General features: G+C 47.1%; 1 protein-coding gene across 2 annotated transcripts; it reads left to right on the top strand.

The window, feature by feature from the left end:
* The first annotated feature begins 6,755 nt into the window (after window positions 1-6,755).
* LOC144503695 (uncharacterized) lies at window positions 6,756-14,431 on the top strand. Of its 2 annotated transcripts, none has more exons than XM_078228453.1 (2): window positions 6,756-7,527; window positions 11,775-14,431. In XM_078228453.1, exon 2 carries the CDS (start codon window positions 11,779-11,781, stop codon window positions 13,882-13,884), a length of 2,106 nt encoding a protein of 701 aa, XP_078084579.1. In that variant the 5' UTR covers window positions 6,756-7,527; window positions 11,775-11,778; the 3' UTR covers window positions 13,885-14,431. The 2 variants fall into 2 exon arrangements, with proteins under 2 accessions (XP_078084579.1, XP_078084570.1); XM_078228444.1 differs by having other exon boundaries at window positions 7,374-7,415.
* The last annotated feature ends 3,068 nt before the right edge of the window (window positions 14,432-17,499 follow it).

The raw sequence follows: 17,499 nt of genomic DNA, 5'->3' as shown, positions 1-17,499 counted from the left end.
TTTGAATCCCTCCCACGGCAGATGATGGAATTTGAATTCAATAAAAAATATCTGGAATTAAGAATCTACTGATGACCATGAAACCACTGTCGATTGTCAGAAAAACCCACCTTGCCCTTTAGGGAAGAAAATCCGCCATCTTACCTGGTCTGGCCTATACGTCATTCCAGATCCACAGCAATGTGGTTGACTCTCAACTGCCCTCTGAAATGGCCCAGCAAGCCACTCAGTTGTAGCAATCACTACAAAGTCTCAACAAAGAAATGAAACCAGACAGACCATCTGACATCGACCTAGGCATCAGAAAAGACAACGGCAAAACAAACAGCCCCATTGACCCTGCAAAGTCCTCCTTATTAACATCTGGGGGCTAGTGCCAAAATTGGGAGAGCTGTCTCACAGACTAGTCAAGCAACAGCTGGACACAGTCGTTCTCATGGAATCATACCTTATGGATAACACCCCAGTCACCACCATTACCATCCCTGGATATGTCCTGTCCCACCGACAGGGCAGACCCAGCAGAGGTGGCGGCACAGTGGTATACAGTCGGGAGGGAGTTGCCCTGGGAGCCCTTAAACATTGACTCCAGTCCCCATGAAGTCTCATGGCTTCAGGTTAAACATGGACAAGGAAACCTCCTACTGGTTACCACGTACAGTCCTCCTTCGGCTGATGAATCAGTATTCCTCCAACTTGAACAACACTTGGAGGAAGCGCTGAGGGTGGCAAGGGCGTAAAATGTACTCTGGATGGGGGATTTCAATGTCCACCACCAAGAGTGGCTCAGCAGCAGCACTACTGATCGAGCTGGTCGGGTCCTAAAGGATACAACTGCTAGACTGGGTCTGCAGCAAGTGGTGAAGGAACCAACAAGAGGAAATAACATACTTGAACTCATCCATACCAATCTGCCAGCTGCAGATGCATCTGCCCATGACAGTATCGGTAAGAGTGACCACTGCACAGTCCTTGTGGAGACGAAGTTCCACCTTCACATTGAGAATAACCTTCATCGTGTTGTGTGGCACTATCACCGTGCTAAATGGGACAGACTTCGAACCGATCTAGTAGCTCAAGACTGGGCATCCATGAGTCGCTGTGGACCATCAACAGCAGCGGAATTGTACTCCAGCACAATCTGCAACCTCATGGCCCAGCATATCCCGCACTCAACCATTACCATCAAGCCAGGGGATCAATCCTGGTTCAATGGAGAGTGCAGGAGGGCATCCCAGGAGCAGCACCAGGCATACCTAAAAATGAGATGTCAAGCTCGTGAGGCTACCAAACAGGATTACTTGCATGCCAAATGGCAAAAACAACAAGTGATAGACAGAGCTAAGCGATCCCACAACCAATGGATCAGATCTAAGCTCTGCAGTCCTTCCACAACCAGTCAAGAATGGTGATGGACAATTAAACAACTCACTGGAAGAGGAGGCTCCACAAATATTCCCATCCTCAATGATGGAGGAGCCCAGCAGATCAGTGTAAAAGATAAGGCTGAAGTATTCGCAGCAATCTTCAGCCAGAAGTGCTGAGTGGATGATCCATCTCGGCCTCCTCCAGTGGTCCCCAGCATCTCAGATGCCAGCCTCCAGCCGATTCAATTCACTCCACGTGATATCAAGAAACGATTGAAGGCACTGGATACTGCAAAGGCACTGGGCCCTGATAACATTCCAGCAATAGTACTGGAGACTTGTGCTCCAGAACTTGCCGCTCCCTGAGCCAAGCTCTTCCAGTACAGTTACAACACTGGCATCTACCCAACAATGTGGAAAATTGCCCAGGTATGTCCTGTACACAAAAAGCAGGACAAATCCAACCCAGCCAATTACCGCCCAATCAGTCTACTCTCGATCATCAGTAAAGTGTTGGAAGGGGTCATCAACAGTGCTATCAAGCAGCAGCTGCTCAGCAATAACCTGCTCAGTGATGCCCAGTTTGGGTTTCGCCAGGGTCACTCAGCTCCTGACCTCATTATAGCCTTGGTTCAAACATGGGCAAAAGAGCTGAATTCCAGAGGTGAGGCGAGAATGACAGTCCTTGACATCAAGGCTGCATTCGACCGAGTGTGGCATCAAGGAGTCTGAGCGAAACTGGAATCAATGGGTATCAGGGGGCAAACTCTCCGCTGGTTGGAGTCATACCTGGTACATAGGAAGATGGTTGTGGTTGTGGAGGGTCAGTCATCTCAGCTCCAGGACATCTCTGCAGGAGTCCCTCAGGATTGTGTCCAAGGCCCAACAATCTTCAGCTGCTTCATCAATGACTTTCCCTCCATCATAAGGTCAGAAGTGCGGATGTTCGCTGATGATTGCACAATGTTTAGCACCATTCACGACTCCTCAAATACTGAAGCGGTTCATGTTCAAATGCAACAGGATCTGGACAATATCCAGGCTTCGGCTGACAAGTGGCAAATAACATTCGTGCCACACAAATGCCAGGCAATGACCATCACCAACAAGAGACATTCTAACCACTGCCCCTTGACATTCAACAGTGTAACCATCACTGAATCCCCCGCTGTCAACATCCTTGGGGTTACGATTGACCAGAAGCGCAACTGGACTCACCACATGAACACAATGGCTACAAGAGCAGGTGAGAGGCTAGGAATACTGCGGCGAGTAACTCACCTCCTGACTCCCCAAAGCCTGTCCACCATCTACAAGGCACAAGTCAGGAGTGTGATGGAATACTCCCCACTTGCCTGGATGGGTGCAGCTCCAACAGCACTCAAGAAGCTTGGCACCATCCAGGACAAAGCAGCCCGCTTTATTGGCATCACATCTACAAACATTCAATCTCTCCACCACTGACGCTCAGTAGCAGCAGTGTGTACTATCTACAAGATGCACTGCAACGATTCACCAAACCTTAAACAGCACCTTCCAAACCCACGACCACTTCCATCTAGAAGGACAATGGCAGCAGATACATGAGAACACCACCACCTGCAAGTTCCCCTCCAAACCACTCACCATGCTGACTTGGAAACATATAGCTGTTCCTTCGCAGTCGCTGGGTCAAAATCCTGGAATTCCCCCCCTAATGGCATTGCGGGTCAACCCACAGAACATGAACTGCAGTGATTCAAGAAGGCAGCTCACCATCATCTTCTCAAGGGCAACTAGGGATGGGCAAATAAATGCTGGCCAGCCAGTGACGCCCATGTCCCACGAACGAATTAAAAAAAAACTTGTGGTTTCAGTAGCTTTTTTGCTATTGGAAGAGTAGTTTGTGTGTGATGTGACATTAGTCTTTGGCCTGGACCACTTTCCATGCCTTCAGTCAGTGTATTTCTCCACTCGAGGATTGCCTTATATACATCTGTATTAGATTTGCTCAATTGATGATTCCTTTGATGATTTTCACTGCAACCTCAGCCTATCCATTTGTTTGGGAATAGTGAGGAGATTATGATTAGTGTTGAATTTCCCAATCATTTATGAATTGGCTGAATTGTTCACTCACGGTCCTAAGGCCATTTATCACAATGCCGGAATGTCATAATGACTGGTGTGCTTTCAAGCAACTTACTACCTCCCCCATCATCATTGATGTCAGCTGGTCTAACTCCCAGTAGTCAGAATAATAGTCTACAGTGATAAGGTAATCAGTTTCTGCTATAGTGAAGAGGTCTACTCCTAGCTTCATCCATTGTCTGTCTGAGATGCCATGCATCATGAACGACTCTCTAGCTTGTTTAGCTTGTTCTCATTACAAGCACCCCACTGGCAGATGTGATTGTTAATTTCATTACTCATGTTTAGCCAGTAGAGCACTTCTCTTGCCTTTCCCTGACTTGATTCAATTCCTTGGTGGTTTGTATAGATGTGCTTCAGCGTCTTTCCTCACATCTCCTTTGGGATAATGACTCTATTTTCTTTGTACAACTTGGGCTGTCAATTCACCTCTATGTCCAATATGCTCTTTTCACCATAAACGTATCCTTGAAGCAATCCTCATCAGTACCTCTTGTTGCACTTTGGGAGTTGCATCTTGTTGGGTAGTTTGCTTGATTTGACTAAGATGCTTATCTGTCAGATTCAATTTCTTGGCAGGGTTAATAAGTTCCAGAATATGTCAAGCTATTGCCTCGCGTTGAATCTGGAAGATTTCACATTCTGTTTCAGCATCCTTAACTTTCTTCATGGGGAATGCTGTTCTTGACAGCATGTCAGCAATATACATTTCACCTGTTTGGATGTCACGCCCAGATGACATCAATGTAAGTGAAGTAATATTCTTTGCTGATACTTTGGATCAGATAGGAGCAGGTTAATAAAATTCCTTTGAAGTGGCTTGTGGTCAGACTCGACTGTTATTTTGTCTCTCCCAAGCAGGTATTAAAATGCTCACGAGCAAACACAATAGCCAGGAGCTTTTCTCAGTCAGTACATAACACCATTCAGCTTACATTAGTGCCTTGGATGCAAATGCAACTGGCTGTCCTTGCTGCAGTAAACTTGCTCCAAGGTCTGTCTCGCTGGTGTCTCACTGTAAGGTGACTGTACACAGTGGTTAGCATTGTTGCCTCACAACTCCAGGGACTCAGATTCAATTCCGGCCTCCGATGACTGTCTGCATGGAGTTTGCATATTCTCCCCCTGAGTGCGCAGGGTTTCTCTGGGTGTTCCAGTTTCCTCCCACAGCCCAAAGATATGCAGGTTAGATAGATTGGCCATGCTAAATTGCCCCTTAATGTTCCGAGATGTGTAGGTTAGATGGAATAGTGATGGTAAATGTGTGGGGTTACAGGTATAGGGTGGGGAAAAGGGCCTAGGGGAGGTACTCTGTCAGAGAGTCAGTGCAGACTCGATGGGCTGAATGGCCTCTTTCCGCACTGTAGAGATTCTATGATATCCTTGATATCAGTAATCATTGATATATTACTGCAGCACTGATGTTGTTGTCACTAGTTGTTTGGTTCCAGTGAATGCTGCTCCTTGTTCTGTGCCCCACTGCACCTTCTTGGCAGTGGCTCACACTCTGACAACAAACTGGGCAAATATTTTGCTGGATAGTTCACAAGCCAACAAATTGATGCACTGATTTCATGTCTGTTGATTGCTGCAGCATTGTTACAGCTCTCACCTTATTCGGATCCATCCAAAGACCTTTTGTCATCAATATGTCACCTATCTGCTTTAATTCAAGCATCTTCAGTTGCACTTTTTTCACTCTTCGGCTTCAAGCTGCCAAGCTCCCTCCAGCAATCGTATTAAATTCTGATCATGTTCAGCTACGGTTTCTTCCATTGTATCCCCACATCTATAGACTAGTAGATCATCCACTCTGAGAAGATCACTGACTATCTAATGTTGTCTGTGTTGATATTCTTCCAAATGGCAGGTTATCATCTGTATCTTCCAATGGCATCCAGAATGGCGTTAGACTGCTGTTGCTTTCATTCAGCTTCACTTGCCAATAACCATCCTTCACATCGAGGGTAGTAAATACCTTTGCCTTGGCAAGTTGTGGCAACATTCTTTCAATGGGGTCATGAGATCTCTTTAAAGCTTTATTTAGATTCTTTGGATCCCAGCATACTCACAGCTTTCCAGCGTGTTTCACTGCTACCGTGCAGCTAATCCAGTTTGTAGGAGTTATCACTTCCTTGCTAACTCTATTGGTCTTGCACTCCCATCTACTTTGAAATGATATTATCCTGATAGACATCCAAACTCTGTAAATCATCTTTATGCTCCTCTAGTTCTGTTTAGCAATGAATGGTTTTGCTGTGACACACTGCCAGCCCAAGTTTCAGATTTGCTTCAGCTGAGATGAGTGGCTGTTGTGTAGCGTCTATAATCTGGAACTCCAGATCTTCCTTCTTGCCAGTGCATTGGGCTCACAGACTGATTTGTCCTCTTGGTATGAGTGTCATGCCATCGCATCACCTCAACCTTACTTTTGAGGGCTACATTTTTGGATCGCCATGTCGAGTCACTTTGCACAGGTCTGTGAAGGTCATGATGTTGCATGATATACCAGTGTCTATCTGATATTCGCTGTTCACCTGATGCTCTCCTTCTGCAATCATCATTCTAACAGTCACAAAGGATTTATCACTTGATGGTGCCAACCTATTGCATGTTGCTTCATTCGGCTTTTCAGCTGATACCTCTCCAGTTGCCATCGGTATAGGCTTGGGTTGCTTCTTTCTAGCCAAACTATGTGAAATGATTCAGCTTCCTGCAATTAAAACACTGTTTCCCCCACACTCGACAATCCTTCTTTTCCTTTGTATGATCTCTTCCACAGTATTTGCATCCTGCCCATGATTGTTCTGCTCTTTCAGCCTGGAATGTATCTCAGCATGATTTGTCCCTCAGTCTGTTCTGCCAAACATGTGCTCTAGCTTTATATCCTCTGGGGTTCTGTACACGTCTATCGTTGACTTGAGAGTAACTGAGCGGCATGGTGGCACAGTGGTTAGCACTGCTGCCTCACAGCACCAGGGACTGGGTTCGATTCCTGGCTTGGGTCACTGTCTGTGTGGAGTTTGCACATTCTCCTGTGTCTGCATGGGTTTCCCCCAGATGCTCCAGTTTCCTTGCACAATCCAAAGATGTGCGGGTTTGGTGGATTGGCCATGCTAAATTGCCCCTTAGTGTCAGGGGGACTAGCTAGGGTAAATGCATGAGATTGTGGCGATAGGACTGGGTGGAATTGTGATCGGTGCAGACTCAATGAGCCAAAAGGCCTCCTACTGAACTGTAGGATTCTATGATTCTGTAGGCGGGCATAAATTTTGTGGGTATTAGGATTAGAATATTTCTTAAACTATAACTCGATAAATGAAGCAAAACAGGACAGCATTCAGCCAGAAAGGTGTGAGTAAGGCAAGCAGGCATCTTTTAAACACAGAAACCAGGTTGACAAAGACTCAGGAACTCGCATCAATATGCTATTCAGAAAATACCATGAGACCTGGAAAACTTCCTGACATCCCATCAAACACCCATTGTCCAAAGGAATTCAGAGACATAAAGCAATTATCACACTCTTAAACCAAACTTTACATATTAAAACTCTAGACCAGAAAACCCATTAACGGGATAACTATAAAAGAAAACCATTTACACATCAAACTCCACACCCACAAACCTATTGAAACAGGATGATTATATCAGGAAACCACTCACAAACCATTTACATATCAAAACAGATCGTTACTATAACTGTACTCCGTTTTGGCAGGCAAGCAGAGTACTTTTCGGGACTGTCTTGTCTGTGTCCTGATTGTACCTCCGTCGACGTAAAACACTATAATAAACTGTGCTGCTATCAATCTTGGCTCTGGGTGCGAGTGGTGTGGTATCTGTTCACTCGCGCTAACAATTGGGGGCTCGTCCGGGATGGTGACCGCCGCTGGAACATCGCCTCTCAAACACTGGGTGAGTATCTTTACTCATTTAAAGTCCGCGGGAATTCCCAGTGCCAGCGGTGTTCCACGGCTGCCGCGATCTGAACTTGTGAACAGAGCCCGATCGAGAGCTGCACAGCGGGGTAGGTTCTTCTTTGGGCGGGTGAGCGGGGTCGCGAATTGTAATTGATTGTGTACTGTTGCATTCCGCGTATCCCTGACAGCGGACCCGACCAGACATTAGCTGACCCAAAAGGTACCTAAGGAAGACAAGGGTTAAGTGGCCGGGAGGCCGGGAGGACGTCCAGGGTTAGGGCCAATGAACGCGGACTCACGAAGTTCGGTTTAAGTCCAGGCGCTGCAAGTCGGGTAGGACCTCTGCAGGCGCGAAAGTCTGGGCCACTGGAAACAGATCCGCGAGGAGTCTGCTACATGTCCGGGCGCTACTAAGTCTGGAGCCTCTGTGAGTGCTTCGGGCACTACAAGCAGGAGACCTCTGGTAGCGCGAAAGAACGGCTACACGCCGGGGGAACTCCTACCTGCGGTCAATCCCACGCTTGTCCGCACCCAGGTCAGGGTGATTCCCGGGGAGATAGGGAAACGGCGAGCCTCTGTGGATTGATTTAGCGGTAGGATTTGGTCAGGAAAGAGTGGCCCCCGGCCCCTGTAGTCGTGGTCAGAGCCCCCCCTGTCTCTGTGAGCGGTGATCTCCCCGTTACATGCAGGACGGGCTCTGCGTGTTACTGCTGAAGGTTTAAAGGTACTGACAGTGGAAACACCAAACCAGGAACCCCAGGGATACCTACACAAGTATCTGTGGGAAGCACCAAACCAGGATTAGTACACCACTGATCTTAGCTAAGAGATTCGACATGGATAGCATTGAGACCATTTTTGAATGGGGGCCGGAAGGGTCCCTCACCCGCTATCTAGCAGATAAAAACAAGAACCTAATTAAAAGCATGATTAAAACAGGGGGGAGTCCCCCGGTAACCACCGATCCCCCAAACGCCAAAGCAGCACCTCTTAAGATCGAATGTATCCCAGGGGGACAAGGGAGAGACGGGCGAGGAAGGCAGGCCCAAATTAAAATGACTTATGTGTCACTCTCGCCAGGGGGCACTATGAAATTACTAGAAAAGCTCCCAACCCTGCAGCCCAGGCACAGTAACGTAATTTTTTGGCAAAAGATGAAAGGGATGCAACTGTGCCACAACTTACACAACCGAGATATAGCAGGGTTAGTAAGAGCCAAGATGCCCGAGAATCACTGGGCTCGGCTCCGGGCAGAACACCAGAATGGGACTTGGTGTGCAGACCTAGACGGGAGCCGCCGGGAGCAGGAACAGGCTCTGACAGGCTTTAAAAACGATATCATCCTGACCATGGGGGAGGTCCCCGTGAGTTGGAGTGTAATAGTAGGAGTAACGCAGAAAAAGGAGGAAGGGGCTCAGGAATACGGGCGACGAAAATTCGATGCCTTTGTAGCCCACGGAGGAATGCCAGATGCAGATAGACAGAATCCGGCATTCCTCCGGTTATATAGGGATGGGCTGAGCCCAGCACACCAAGCTATCCTAAAGACAGGATTGGTAAACTTTAACACCTTCAATGAATTAGAAAACTGGGCTGTCACTGTAGACAACCAGCAAAGGAAAACACAGGGCGCCAGAGTAGGGATATCAGCGGTAGGAACTGAAGGAGGACATTGCTACAGGTGCGGGGAATTAGGCCATTTCAAAAGGGAATGCCGAGCTATAATCCCGCACCCTCCTAATACATGTAATAAGTGCGGCAGAATCGGACACACCGAATCTACCTGCAAAGACAGAAGGATCCCAAGGAGAAAGGGAGCGCCCCCGAAGAGACTGGAGAAAACCCCGGCAAGCGCCCCAGATATAAGGGAGAACGAGGTGGTTTCGGACCCAGCGCACCTCAGCCACCAGCAGCTGCTGGACATTATACAAACCTTGGCGGCACAAAAATCTGCATGAGTGGCATCGGCCCCCGCCCCGGGAACGGACCCCCGTATCTGGGTGAATGCATCGTTAGGGGGCCGGCGATGCAAAATATTAATAGATACGGGGGCTTCAATATCCCTCACCAACATGGCACTACCCACCACCCACCGTTCCATAGTAGTAGTAGGAATAGGGGGGGATAGGACTATAGCATATCAGAGCGAAGCAGTGTTACTTGAGGTAGAGGGGATCATACTCCCCGTACACTTCTGGGTGGGCCCAAATGAAGAAGGGACAATTTTGGGAATAGACCTCCTGGGAGAGTTAGGAGCAGTGGTGGACGCTTTCAATAAGCGCCTGCTGTGGACGGCAAGGAAAGAACACAAGAGCGGGATCCAAGGATACTGGGTCCCTAATAAGAACGTAGCAGCCATAGGCATGGGGGCTCCGGCTCCGACGGCCCGAGACTGGAAGAAGGAGGGACTAGTGGGACTCTTATGTCAAGCACTACCCCGGGTCTGGGCTACAGGCAAGCAAGACTGCGGTCTCGTCACAATCCTTCCTTTACAAATACAAGGACCAGCCCATGCCCCTCATAAACAATATCCCATAAAACCCGAGGCGTTACAGGCAACCGAAACAATCGTCCAGGCTTTGGTTAAACGGGGCATCCTGAGACCCACCGTGTCCCACACAAATTCCCCGATGTGGCCCGTCCGTAAGCCAGACGGGAACTACCGACTAACCATCGACTATACCGCCCTGAATAAGGTCACCCCAAAGGAACACCCTATCGTTGCGAGCCCGGCCACTATATTTAACGGACTGCGACCTGAATATTGTATCTTCTCCGTGCTGGACATAGCAAACGGATTCTGGTCAATTCCACTCCACCCAGACTCCCAGGAGAAGTTTGCCTTCACCTGTGGAGGTAGACAGTACACCTGGACCCGTCTCCCCCAGGGATTCCACAATAGCCCCAACATATTCCACCGGGTTATGAGCAAAGCCCTCGAAAATTGTAACTTATCCCCCTATGAGAGCGCTTTTCTCCAATATGTGGATGACATCTTGATCGCCTCCACTAACCCGACGGGGCATTTGGGAGCCCTGTCAGTAATCCTGCGGGGCTTACAAACAGCAGGATTTAAGGTTAACCCAACCAAAGCACAACTCGCAAAACCAGAGGTCCGATATCTGGGGCATTACATAAGTCAGGGAAAGAAAACCCTTCCCACGGACCGAAAAACAGCAATTGCCAACATGACCCGTCCGAACACAGTTAGGGGGGTGCGTAGGGTAATGGGACTCTTTAATTACTGTCGGAATTTCATCGATCAGTTTGCATCCATAGCAGAACCTATCCAGCGATTGGTAAAAGGGGGGAGACCTCTGCTCAAGTGGCCGAGCTTATAGCATTAACAAAGGCCCTTAGCGCAGGAAGGGACAAAAGGGTAAACATATACACGGACAGTCAATATGCGTTCGGGGTGGTTCACGACTATATGATAGCATGGAATAGGCGCGGATTCATTACCGCAGCGGGGGGACACACTTCACAGGCAAGGTAATGAAACACGCATGTAAAACCTTAGGGATCCGACAGCGGTTCCATATACCATACCACCCCCAGAGTGCTGGAATGGTAGAGAGAATGAATCGCACCCTCAAGAACACGATAGCAAAAACTATCGCAGAAACAGGTCAGGGGTGGGTAGATGTCCTTCCCTGTATCCTGATGCGCCTACGGGCCACCCCAGGTCGAACCATAGGGCTCACCCCGTTCGAACTAATGACCGGGAGAGCAATGCGACTCCCCGAAAACATCGCCGTGGGAGGGGAAGAAATGACACCCCTCCGGGACAAGCTCAAACGATATGTGCAACACTTAGATTCACAACTCCGAGACCTGCACCACACAGCCAGGGACCAGCAAGCCATTAGAGACCAGGCTAAAAAGGAAAATGTCAGTCATACCCCCACCCTCCCTCGAGTAGGGGATAGGGTTTTGATTCGGATTGCCCAGACCGACCCGGGTTTGCACCGAAATGGATGGGACCCCACGAGGTTATCCTTACCAGCGATACATGTGCGTGTGTCGATGTGAAAGGAAAAGGCCGATGGAAACATTGGTCGCAAGTAAAATCCTATCACCACGGGGAAAGAGGACAGAGCAGACTGACTGAAAGGACAGAGGATGCTCCGTCCACTCCACGTATTGGCCCTTAACCATCTTTGTCCTTACAGCGGAAATCGAAATAACAACCTTTATTTTCCAACACTAAAGGAACTATATGCCAACCGAGGCATGAATGTATATATGTAGATAGAAATAAGAATAAGATAAGTAAGACAAGTTCATCACCTAATATGAACCTAACGACTGGCGGCCACCAGGTTTTATATATCCTCCCCCAACCCCTCTCCAGAACCATGTGGACCACTTGGAGGATGATCCTCGCGGCGACCTTCCTGACGAGTGTGGCACCCGAAGAACACCCCATCTACCCGCGATTCCACGGGGTAGCCTTCAACACATCCGAGGCACTCTGTGTGCCAGCTGGACCGGACCCTATGAACAGTAGAACTTATCTTAACGCATGGCTACAAGTTTACCCGGGTATCAACGAGATCTGCTTCACTTGCACTTTAGAAGGACTCCGAACATGCATTCAACAGCGGGACCTCCAGAACAGAGACCAGTGCGTTTTTGGGACTCTCTGCGCCCTCCCCGACAACCCACAAGAGGCCCGACCACAGGACACTTTGAATTCAAACATGGACATTTGCGGCTATTACGGACCTGTTGAGGCTCCCGCAGTCTCATTGTATGTATGTTTTGCACCGCTTCCAACGCGGGCCCCCACGACCACAAGGCCCGAAATCTTACCCTGTCCCTTGCAAAGCAGGGGACCGGAGGGAGGACTGGTGTTGTGGAACGAGGGGGAAATTGTGTACGACAACGTAAAACATGAGGTGGTACCTGTCCTGATCGACATTTCAGGAATCCAGGTACCCAGGCATTGCTCAGAACGGGTACAGAACTTGTATCAGATGTTAGAGAGAGAGACCATAAAACGGGCCATTGACGCAATGGGGGCCACACACTACAGGGGAAACATAAACACCAACACATACCGAAGCAAACGGGGTATTATCAATGATATGCTCACAGGGCTGAATACAGGAGACACAATGATTAACTCCATTGACATCCAGGGCCTCAACAGTAAAATTGAACAGCTGAAAGGGGTAATGAAAAACATATTACAGCGGTCATTAGACCAGCAGGCGGAACAAGCATTCTTAGGGGAAGCGGGCGCCCATATCCAACTAGATGGGATTGCAGTGTTAGAAGCACATGCCCGAACTATCAATCGCCTCATAGACAGGGAAAGGGAAGACACTGCCCGGGTACAACAGGGACAGTTATGCCATGCATATGGTCAGTGGATGGTGGCACAAATACGACACAATTTGGACCAGGTACACAGGGGGGAAGTGCCCGATTGGATCGACAGCGCCCAACTAGCGCAACTCGCAGATCAGAAGGGGGTGCTGGATGACCGGACCCTGAAGGGGATGACACGAGTATATCCAGTAATCCCCGACTGCGAGGTTAGTGAGGGCACCGGGATAGGAATGGTTCTGCTAATTCCAACGGTCACACAGGACGCTGGACCATTCCCCATCTTCCGAATTGAAAATATTGGTGTTGTTAGGGGCAATGCTTCCCTCCGCTACCACATAACCGAAAACATGGCCATCTCCAAACATGGCATAATGTCCAGTGTTTCTCTCGCAGGGTGCAAGCAGAGGGGAGAGGTCACCATCTGTCCTCACCCACTGAGACAAGGAGAGGCAGCAGAATGTGGGTTTAACCGAACACAGGACTGCACCTTAGAGATTATACCCGTAGACCCACATTTCGCCCGGGCAGGATACGGGGGGCGGGGTAGATACTGTGTAGCTACCACACGTACATCATTCACATATAACGGATTAACATGCCCAATCCCCGACCCTAACTTCTGTTTTACCCCTCGCAAGCCAGTCACTATAGGTCAAGCTCACATCACCAATATCCGAAATAGGCAGACCATAGCCTTTAATGCCACAGACCCCCTAAAAGACAACCTAAGAGACTACCAAGAACCCGAGCAAGCCCCCATCCCACACCTGACCGAAGTCCTAAGGGAGCTCCGACTTAAAGTAGGACACTCCGTCCGATTATACCACCGGTTACAGTCACACATCAAAACCTTGGAACAAGATACCGAGACGGCGTTACGAAGTCAAACATGGGTACAGAAGGTGTGGGACTGGGGTCTAAATGTAAACATCCACCCCTGGGTTCGAATTACATCGCACACACTGGTGGTCATCCAACTCATCTTAGCCCTTTCCTGGGGATTGGCTACATGTTACACCTACCGCCAGCGGAAGAGAATGAAAGCACATAAGAACTTAGTTAGAACAATTGGTATGATGGGGCAGGTAACCAAGCGGGATGATTACTCCCGCCTACACATGATTTGACAAACTCCGGGACTTCCCTAAACTGTACGACTGCAGCGTACGGAGGCAGGAAGCACCGGACACAAAATATAATAAAGGGGAGAAAGATCGGTTAGAAAAGTGAAAAGGAAATAAACAACAAAAATTCACTTTTGACCGACAGGGGGGACTGTAGGCGGGCATAAATTTTGTGGGTATTAGGATTAGAATATTTCTTAAACTATAACTCGATAAATGAAGCAAAACAGGACAGCATTCAGCCAGAAAGGTGTGAGTAAGGCAAGCAGGCATCTTTTAAACACAGAAACCAGGTTGACAAAGACTCAGGAACTCGCATCAATATGCTATTCAGAAAATACCATGAGACCTGGAAAACTTCCTGACATCCCATCAAACACCCATTGTCCAAAGGAATTCAGAGACATAAAGCAATTATCACACTCTTAAACCAAACTTTACATATTAAAACTCTAGACCAGAAAACCCATTAACGGGATAACTATAAAAGAAAACCATTTACACATCAAACTCCACACCCACAAACCTATTGAAACAGGATGATTATATCAGGAAACCACTCACAAACCATTTACATATCAAAACAGATCGTTACTATAACTGTACTCCGTTTTGGCAGGCAAGCAGAGTACTTTTCGGGACTGTCTTGTCTGTGTCCTGATTGTACCTCCGTCGACGTAAAACACTATAATAAACTGTGCTGCTATCAATCTTGGCTCTGGGTGCGAGTGGTGTGGTATCTGTTCACTCGCGCTAACAATTCTATGTACTTTCTCCTCTCTCAGTAGACTTGCCTTCACTGCAGGATCTCTTATGCCTTGACAATTTATCCTTAATGAAATCATCTTTTAGTTGCACAAATTTGCATGATTCTGTAAGCTGTGTTACTGCAGTCACATGCTGATCACCGAATTCTTTGTCACCTTGAGCCCCAATGTTGAACACATACCATTCTTAAGTTACATTCACTTGGGGTACAAAATGTACCTTCAAGGTTTTCAAAATTTCCGCAGTCTGCTTTTTTTGCTCATTGGATTGATTTGGGGTGGAATAAAATTTGTACCCATCTCTCCTCAGCAATGTTAAACATATTGCTACTTGTATCAATTCTGGCTTTTCAATTATATTCTTTGGCAACGGCAAAACTATGAGATTGAAAGTGTAAAAATTGCCAGTTCTGCCACACATCACCTTTCATTTCGACAGGAGCTGGGAGTGGAAAATTTACAGCTATTCTTGTCTCACCTTGCAGACTTCAGCTTGTGTTAACGATTCCTTGTCTATATTTTGTTTTCCTTCAGCAGCTTTTCGCAGGTGTTTTGGCATTCCTCTTTCAACAGCTATGGTTTATCTTGCATCTTTTCTAAACTCAATCACAGCTCCACTCCAGGCACCATGTCACAAGCTCAAAGACTATAGGAGACGGTATTACCAAAAATATTCTAAGTTCCGAATGAGCATGAAAACAGCAGAGAATTGCACCCATTTTTTGGGCGAACTCTCAGATGCGATCTTATGACACGTAGAGAAAAAAATGAAGCAAAATGTGATTCCCACCAGTCGGGTAAGTGGATGGAGTCTACTGACATTGGGAAGCCAGCTGAGGAATGCTAGAGGGCACTATTGTGAATGCAGAACGTTAGTGCATTGGGAGATTACTGTCTCTACCCACCTCCCCACTGGTCAATCACTGCCCCAGCAACCCCCAATTTCAGAATGCGCAGCTCCCCATGCGCTCCGTCTCCTGCAGGCTCCGCTCCCTCTCCTTAGGCCCCACCGCTTGGCACTGCTCGGTGTCTGGTGGGCAGTGCCAGGATGTCAGGCTGGCAGTGCCACAGTGCCAGGCTGGCAGTGTCAGGCTGGCACTGCCCAAAGGGCAATTCTCCCTCTGCCCTGACCACCTGGGGTGCCTCAATGGTCTCTGGTTTCACCGGCGAGGCCATCACGCCTGGTCCCATTGCTGGGGACCATACGTGATCCTCACCAGTGAGGATTTACACTGGCAAGGCTGTTAAGGTAAGTGAGTCCGGGCAATTGCATCCCAATATTTAAATTAAGATTTAAATATTAAAATCAGCCTCGCACCAGCAAACAGGGCTGGCATCATCGCAAGAGGCAAGAAACAAGGTGCAAACCAAATTTTTCTCCTCTCTTACGATCTTACTGGCTCGCCACGCCGACCGGTCGGAGCCAGTAAGATCGCCCCCTATGGTTTTTCTTATCTGATGTCTTTATTGACCTGAATGTGTGATAATACCTCAGATATTCCCTCATGGCATTTGACTATTGAGAGCCAGGTAGGACAACTAGCAATGATTGCATTTCTAAACCCAAACAATCATCAAACAATTTATGACAAATTGCAATTCACAGGTTATCTCCGCCTCATTAAATGTTACTGGTCAACTTGCATCTTAATAATGGCAATTGATATTCAGAAACTGTTACCTTTGAAGCAAGATTGATCTCATTTTTCTATTGTTAGGGCAAAACTTGGCAGTCATTGTGTAACTTCAGTGTTACACAACCAGAAGTGAGATGAATGATCAGCGAATCTGTTTAATGGTAGATTGAGGGAAGAATGTTTATCAGGGCAATAGGAGACCTTCCAGCTTGGAACAGTGCCACAAACTGACGGAAATCAGAAGAAATCGTGAGGAGAACTTAATCGGAATTTTGGTTAACATCTGATCTGAAGAACAACACCTCCGTTAGGGGCTGGCCATTCAGCCATTTGAGACTGTTCTACTGTTGAGGTGGACAACAGCTACTGGTGAACTCATTCTGGTTCACTGCTGCAGCGCAGTATCGGTCTTCATTAGAACCTTCAACCTTGCAAGGAACTCAATCCCACAACCATCTGCTCCAGGGATGAGAGAACTGCTAACTGAGCCAAGCTAACTTCATTTTATTTTAAACTTTTGAAAAACTTTGTAATGACTTTTTTTCAAATCAATAATACAATGAGATCTGGTAATGTTCTGGTCGGAATGCTCTGAGCTACAGAGTGATTAGCCAATGTAAACATGTAGAACAAGCCAGACAAACTCACCATTACGTTGCAATTATGCATTTGGAACAGTTGGAAAGAATCCGGAATTCTGTTCAAATATCAATGTACACATTAAAAAAAATCCATATCTTAGCTGTAGGGTCCTGAATATTTGGTCAAAGGATAAGTAAAATGGAAGCTAATGGCTAGAACCAACATCAAACACATTCACAAATAATATTAAAAACTGCTTTGTTGTTTAAAATATAGATGTAAACAATAGAAAGGCAACTTTCCAAATTTGAATGTACTTTCTTATTTCCTGCTTGACTTATGTTTTTAGGAATGTACTAATTTGGAAAATAATGGTCTGGAAATTGTGTTTAGTGAACAAACAACTAATTGTACAGTATCATTTTCACAGCTCAAAGACAGTCAATGGAAAAGGATGTTGTCCCATTGCATCCATTCACAATTCAAATCTTGTGAATACCCTACACAATGAAATAAAAAGTGCCTATAGAGCAATATGAAATAATGTGGAGCTGTAAAATGTTTGGAAATGGACATAAAGTACATAAGCCATATGCAATTCTATATTTAAAAAATCTATTTTTCAAACATAT

The sequence above is a fragment of the Mustelus asterias genome, chromosome 2 (genome assembly GCF_964213995.1).
Source record: "Mustelus asterias chromosome 2, sMusAst1.hap1.1, whole genome shotgun sequence".
In the NCBI taxonomy this organism is placed as follows: domain Eukaryota; kingdom Metazoa; phylum Chordata; class Chondrichthyes; order Carcharhiniformes; family Triakidae; genus Mustelus; species Mustelus asterias.
Note: the sequence above shows the minus strand (reverse complement) of the source record. Positions and strands in the feature narration are given on the sequence as shown.